Raw genomic sequence first — 7,568 nt, forward strand, 5'->3', positions numbered from 1 at the left:
GTTGTTAAGCCAGACTGGAACATCTGGCTTCGAAGTAATTGTCCCTTCGGTAAAGGAGAGTCAGGGTGGGGGTGGGAGTAGATACAGAATTACTACAACCTGCGCTGGAAAACTAAGTGAAAACCTCCTGAAGACTCACCCTTTTCCTTACATAAGGAGGCTTAACAACCTTAACAAGGTAATAAATAATCAAGCCAACAGAACCCCACCCTGGAATGAGCTCCGGGGTGGAACTTTATGCTTGAAGGCGGGCTTGTGCCTGGGAGAAAGTGGCTCAGGCCCTGCTGTGGAAGGCAGAAAGGGATGTGGATGCCTGAGCAAAGGTATGAGCTACTCAGATCCCATCACTCACAGTGAACTGGGGGGTGAAGGGGAAGGGAGAGCAGGACATTGAGAGCCAAGGAGCCAGAGCCGGCCTGGTGAGTTGGGGAACCCCGCCCTGCTCACCTGGGAAGGGCGCCACGCAGGGGCGGAGCCGGCTCAGGTCACCTGGGTGGTGGCGGAACTGAACCGAGACGCGGGGTACCGGGCCGTCCACCTCACCTGCACGGAGGGCGGGCCGGGCTCACCTGCGCGGGCGGGAGACGGGCCCGGGGAGCAGCCGTCGAGCCGGGAGAACGCACGCGCGCGCGCAGAGGCGGGAGAGAGGAGGCGCAGGCCCCCGGGCTGAGACCCCGCTGCGGGTGCCCGGCCGAGCTCTCGCCATGACCTGGAGCGCCACAGCGCGGGGCGCGCACCAACCCGACAACACTGCCTTCACGCAGCAGCGTCTCCCGGCCTGGCAGCCGCTGCTCTCGGCCGGCATCACGCTGCCTCTCTTCTTCTGCGCAGGCCTGGCTTTCATCGGCCTGGGCCTGGGCCTCTTCTACTCCTCCAACGGCATCAAGGAGCTGGAGTACGACTACACCGGCGACGGCGGCACCGGCAACTGCTCGTTATGCGCCGCCGAGGGCCAGGGCCGCGCGCCACCCCCCAACTGCTCGTGCGCCTGGTACTTCTCACTACCCGAGCTCTTTCCGGGCCCCGTCTACCTCTACTACGAGCTGTCCAACTTCTACCAGAACAACCGGCGCTACGGCGTGTCCCGCGACGACGCGCAGCTCAGCGGCCTGGTCAGCGCGCTGCGCCACCCGGCCAACGAGTGCGCCCCCTACCAGCTCAGCGCCACCGGCCTGCCCATCGCGCCCTGCGGCGCCATCGCCAACAGCCTCTTCAACGACTCCTTCACTCTGTGGCACCAGCGCCAGCCCGGGGGACCCTACGTCGAGGTGCCTCTCGATCGCACCGCCATCGCCTGGTGGACAGACTACCACGTCAAGTTCCGCAACCCGCCCCTGGTGAACGGCAGCCTGGCGCTGGCTTTCCGCGGCACGGCGCCGCCGCCCAACTGGCACCGGCCGGTTTACGAGCTCAGTTCTGATCCCAACAACACCGGCTTCATCAATCAGGACTTCGTGGTGTGGATGCGCACGGCGGCGCTACCCACCTTTCGCAAGCTGTACGCGCGCATCCGTCAGGGCAACTACTCGGCCGGCCTGCCCCGGGGTGCCTACCGTGTCAACATCACCTACAACTACCCGGTGCGCGCCTTCGGCGGCCACAAGCTCATCATCTTAAGCAACATCTCATGGATGGGTGGCAAGAACCCTTTCCTGGGCATCGCCTACCTGGTCGTCGGCTCCCTCTGCATCCTCATGGGCTTTGTCATGCTGGTCGTCTACATTCGCTACCAGGACCAGGACGACGATGACAACGACGACGAGTGATGCTGCTTCCCAAAGACCCCTTCCTGCTTCTTGGCCAAGCCGCTTTTAGCGGTGGCCTTTCGCTCCTTGATACAACTTCAAGCTCACCGATAGCCTCTTGTGGGCGAAGGGCCTGGAGAAAGGAATCACCCTCTTCCTCTTAGAGATAACAATACTGTTCTCGGGTTTTGGATTGCCGAAATGCCATATCTTGCGATTTCTTCCCATCTCTCCCGTGGCTTTCCGAGTTGACATGTCAGGCCCTTAAAGTTGTGGCATTCCAAAAGGCACAGGAGATCCCTGGACTGAAACTCGTTAAGCCCAGCAGCCTGCAGTTGGATCTTGATTCTGAGTCTGAGCTTTTTCTTTGCCAGTAACGCAAATTTCTGGGAGGGAGGTATAGGTGGAGAGAGGGAGGGCTGAGATAGAGAGTGGTGGCCACTAATGGCCTGCAGAAGCTTGGAGGAGTGGGGAAAGCATATTTGATAAAATCTAAGTCGATGAACAGTCATCAAACTTCTCAGGTTCTGCTCCAGGAAGGCCAGGATGCATGCATAGCCTTCCCTGTAGAGTCTCTGTACCTTTGACTTTGGGAATTTTGAGTCAGGCTGGGCCTGAAGCCCTCACCTGAGTTCGGGTTTTTTCCACTAATAATTTGTTCCCGTGAACAGTGACAATCAGAGTACTCAGGATTGGTTTTAAACATAGGAAGCTTGCAATTTGTGGAATGAATGAGAAAAATTGCTAGCTCTGGGAAACGCAGGGCAGGAGCGTGCCAACTAGTAATTAAATTTAAAGCATGCTTCAGAAGGCACTATGGAAAAACCTGAAAATGCAGGGCCAGTTTGCATGGCTCAGGGAGATGGTCTTAACCATAGAAACTGAGGTGCAAATGCTCTTAGCTGGAAGCTGCTTTCCTGGGACCCTGAGTGTCCCTTGCCTCTTTGCTCAGTTCCTTTTGAATTAACGTTATCATTTTTTAATGCTTAAAGGGATAGTTTAATTCTTTTGTATCATTTTCACGAAGAGCTATCTTAAACACAGTTTTAATTTATGGGCAAATGAAATTCATTGCTAGTGATCATGTTTAAAGAACACGGAGGATTATATTCTTACATGCAAAATAGACTCAGGATTATTTCAGCCTTAATGATAAAATCACTCAGCTGATGTTGATTCCCCACAATTGATTGAGAGCTATAAAATAAAGGGACAATAAAGGGACATTTATTTTAAAACCCTCCTTTTATGGAATAATAATGTAAAGGAACTTGAAAATATAATGTCCCATGATACCATCTCCCAGGTTAACTTGGTGTGGTCCCGGCTCCCCAGTGCAGTTATTTTCGGGTTATCGATGTATTTGCCTTCCCAATTGGCCACACAAGGTCTTTCAGTATGTTTTTATTTTTATGGCAGTCAGGCATTGAGTTACAGTGAGCAATTTCCATGCACTCTCTTGTTCTGTGGTAGCTGATTGCTTGTGGAGGCACAGCATGTCTAAGATTCAAAACAAAAAATCATCTCGTCTCGTTTTTATGGATGTCAGAAAATTCTTTAGTAATTCCAGTGTGCTGGCTTACTGACTTCTGAATGTGATAAAATTTAACATCAGACCCCAGACTGTGATTTTTTACTGAAACGCTGATCATTACATGGACTTTTAGAAAGTTTTATTTATTATGCATGTTTGGCTGGTCAACTCCCTTCTGTGTAGGCTACATTTTTTTCACTCTGTAGTTGAGGGTAACTATGTATTTTGCTATCATTTGTTCAACATTAGTCTTTTGTTATAACTTTTTATGTGAGACCCTGAAACATAAAATCCTGTGATTAAACTGTAGTTCCAGGCCTTGTTTTCGAGGCCTTTGAAAGAGAATAAAGGTTGTGTTTGTCTTTCTCTGTTATCACATTACTTAGCTCTTTTGACCTGTGATCTTAAAGGCACAAACGGTACCAGCCATTTGCCTCGCGTTGCTAGCGGACTGACTAGCAGATTGACATTGCAGCTGAAACATTACCTTTCAGAATAAGATTCAGTCAGCGTGAACTCATTCTTTGACGGCTAACTTCCGAAACAGCATTTGGACTTACATCTGCATCCTGTGTTTGGATTACATGATCCTCAATTATTGTTTAAATCTGATAGATGACCATCTCTTTTCAATTTTAGATTGGAATGTTATTAAAGAATGTGATCGTAGCAGCTCTGCCTCTCTGCATTTTACTCAGACTGCAAATCACTAGTAGCTGTTGGTGCCCGAGACTGCAAAAGAGCAGAGAGTTTAAAACCAAACTGTCAGGGCTTTGCCTCAGTGACCCCTTGTCCTGGGTAGCGTTTTTGCCCAGTATCGGGATGTTCATTAATTGTGTTCTCATGGGTTTCCCAGCTGGAGGTGTGTCTTCTAAGAGTGAGGCATGAGAGTAAAGATCAGCAGTTGGACCAGGAATAAACTGACCTACTTTGTGAAATGAAGGTACAAACAAAAGTGTTCAGTGAGATAACCACCTCCATAAAAAATTTAAATAATTAAAAATCAAAAACCAAGCTGAGTTTTCCAGTGTCTCCACAGCTGAAGTCACTCAACAATCTGTTGATTAGACAATTGTTGAAAAATCACGGACAGGCTGTTCTTTGGAACAAACGTAACTTACTAGGATACGACCAGAACTCATCTGCCACACCGCAGAGTGCTTGGTAAGTCTCTGTTATCACCTAGCTCCTTATATGGACTAAAACTAAAAGTTACCCGTCACTATAAATAAAAATACATTCTTTATTTGCACTGGACATTCATTTACATCCCACATGGCTGTAATTTTAGATGGCAATTAAAAAAGTGATCTACCCCCAGGAGAATTTCTCTTAATTCTCTCTCCAACAATAGATTCACTTAAAGGGCCTTCCCAAACCTGAGGCCCTGAAGAGAGTTCACTTGATAGCTTCGCTTTGTAAAGAACTGGCTACATTTTTTAGCAGTTTTCTAGTAGCTGATGTTGTACACCAGCTCCTCTATAATTTTCCCACTAAGAACCTCAGTGTGCATTTTGCTGTGAGATGATTTCATACACACACACACACACACACACACACACACACACACAGATTGCTTTCTCCAACGCCCTCTTATTTCCTTTCCATCCCTATTACAGACTCCCCATCCCTCATTCTTACCAGAATTTATCCTATGTTCTTGACTTAGTTTTGTTACCTATTTAACTTAGCCAGGGCCATCACATAACCATTGAATTGGAAGTGTCTGTTGGAACTTAACGGGGTCATCCATGGGTGGACAACTGAAGGTAATGATATGCCCACTTCCTAAACCTATGAGTTAAGGTGCCCTGGGTCTCTCCTCCATCCATGGCCTGACTGTTGATGGTTTTTTCTCCCAGACCCAGTGCTGCTGTGAGGTTGTAGTTACAATGGCTGTGCTTTACCCTGAAAATGACATCTCATAGTCCTCCCTGCCCCCTGGCCCTTCCATTCTTTCCAATCGCTTCCACAATGTTCCCTGAGCCCCAGAGGAGGATGATTTCAATGTCTTGCTATGGGCTGATCACTCATCTGTCACTTACTCTCTATACCTTGTGCAGCCATGAGTTTCTGAATTCCCCATCCTGCTTTGTCATTTAAAAATAAATTCTTTCTTGTTATGAGTTGTAAAGGCATAACCTATCTTTTTTCTTTTCATGTGTATATGCAATAGGGTATGCATGCTGCGTATTTGTATGTTGAGTATGGGTTACAGGTATTTGTGCATGCATGGGAAGGTCCAAAATTGTTGGTAATCTTCATCCACTGTGCTCTATAGTCTAGTCACTGAGGCAGGGGTTCTCAATCAAACCCAGAGCTCACTGATGTTGCTAGTCTTGTTTGCCAGTTTGCAGCCGGTATCTTCTGTGTCCTCTTTCTGAGTCTGAAATCTGAGGCAGGCTGCCACACCCACCTGGGATTTGCAGGGCCATCTTTGTTTCAGAAAGGACTTTCATCAGGGAGCCCATGTCCAGCTCTGTCAACACATCTAAAACAGGAGCTGTGACACTTCCCACGCAGACTAAGTGACAGAATTGAAAACTCTAATCTTTATCTGCAAGGCTTTAAAGCTCAAGACTTTATCAGTTACTTCAACACAATTCCCAAATAACTGAATATGGTATCTGTCAAATTTCCCTTAGAGAAGCCAATTGGTGCTTGTGTTCATTTGCACAAATCTTTAAAAATTACTCAATGATATATAAGTGGCAACTCTCCTGTCTCCAATCCTATCTTCTCTCCTAACTCACATTTCCAGCCACATCTTGGGTACACCTGAAGGTCCCCCAGGTGCAACCCGTCTGGGTGGGCAGAGTCAAATTTACTATTGTTTCCTGTAGGCTTTGTACTTCTGTCTTAGTAGCTCTTCTGTTGCTGTGAAGAAACACCATGACCAAGTCAATTTTTCAAAGAAAGCATTTAGTTGAGAGCTTGCTTACAGTTTCAGAAGGTTAGCCCATGACCATTATGGTGGGGAGCATGGAAGCAGGCAGACAGGCAGGCAGGGTGCTGGAACAGTAAGTAGCTGAGAGCTTATATCCTGATTCAAAGGCAATAGGTAGAGAGAGAGGACAAGCAAGACAGGGCATCGACTGGGGCCACTCCCAGTGACACACCTCCTCCAACAAGGCTACACCTCCTAATTCTTCCCAAACACTGGGGACCCAGAAGTGTTGTGGGACAGCGGTCTTGTACCCTGTCACTTGTATTGTTTTCATCAAATGCTGATTGGCCAGTAGCCAGGAAGTATAGGCAGGGTGAAGAGAACAAGAAAATTCTGGGAAGAGGAAAAGACTCAGTCTGCAGTCGTCATCCAGTTGCAGAGGAAGCAAGATGATAAAGGTACCAAGTCACGTGGCTTATACAGACAAGAATTATGGGTTAATGTAGGATGTAAAGAGCTAATAAAAAGCCTGAGCTAATAGGCCAACCAGTTTATGGTTAATGTAGACCTCTATGTGTTTCTTTGGGACTGAACAACTATGGGACAGGACAGGACAGTGATGGGGGAGAGTCTTCTGTTTTGTGTTAATTTCATTGGTTAAATAAAGAGACTGCCTTGGCCCTTTAATAGGACATAAAATTAGGTAGGCGGAGTAAACAGAACAGAATGCTGGGAGAAAGAAGCCGAGTCAAGGAGTCACCATGATTCTCCCACTCCAGACAGACGCAGGTTAAGGTCTTCTCTGGTAAGCCACCTCGTGGGCTACACACATTATTAGAAATGGGCTAGTCCAGGTGTGAGAGTTAGCCGAGAAAAGGCTAGATATAATGGGCCAAGCAGTGTTTATAAGAATACAGTTTCCGTGTAATTATTTCGGGTAAAGCTAGCCGGGTGGCGGGATGCAGCCCCGCCATTCACCACAACAGGACAGAAATCTCAGGCAACACAGCATTCAAACACATGAGTCTCCAGGGGCCCTTCTCGCCCACTCCACCTCACAAGACACTCCTGATTCCAAAGATCATACCCAGTACTTAACCTGACTCCTCCACCCCCTTAGTCAAAATCCTGAGCTGCCTGCTTGGCTGGTCTGTTTCTGTTTTCTCCAGCTTCCAACTGTTGCCAGATACTGTGGCTTCTGTGCCCCAAAGGCCTGTTTAGTCACGCCCAACTTTTACTGCTGCCCTGGCCTTTCTTTGTTGCTCCTCACCTGGAAGTTGGAGGAGCTTCCTCATCAGCAGTCCGGTTGACTTTCCACACTATGGCCACGTCCCAAATAACAAACCTCATGTGTTAGCATTCAACTTAACTACGTACGACCTACTGTGTACGGCCTACTGGA

General features: G+C 48.1%; 1 protein-coding gene across 1 annotated transcript; it reads left to right on the forward strand.

Annotated features, from left to right (window-relative positions):
* The first annotated feature begins 329 nt into the window (after positions 1 to 329).
* Tmem30b (transmembrane protein 30B) lies at positions 330 to 3,948 on the forward strand. The gene has a single exon (XM_041658576.1). It carries the CDS (start codon positions 705 to 707, stop codon positions 1,764 to 1,766), a length of 1,062 nt encoding a protein of 353 aa, XP_041514510.1. The 5' UTR covers positions 330 to 704; the 3' UTR covers positions 1,767 to 3,948.
* Positions 3,949 to 7,568: the final 3,620 nt, after the last annotated feature.

This window comes from Microtus oregoni, unplaced genomic scaffold, assembly GCF_018167655.1.
Source record: "Microtus oregoni isolate MIOR12 unplaced genomic scaffold, Mior012 000009F_ref0000495, whole genome shotgun sequence".
Classification (NCBI taxonomy): domain Eukaryota; kingdom Metazoa; phylum Chordata; class Mammalia; order Rodentia; family Cricetidae; genus Microtus; species Microtus oregoni.

Bases quoted from the DNA above. Each gene is read 5' to 3' on its own strand.
- Tmem30b (XM_041658576.1), top strand. From the start codon at position 705: ATGACCTGGAGCGCCACAGCGCGGGGCGCGCACCAACCCGACAACACT.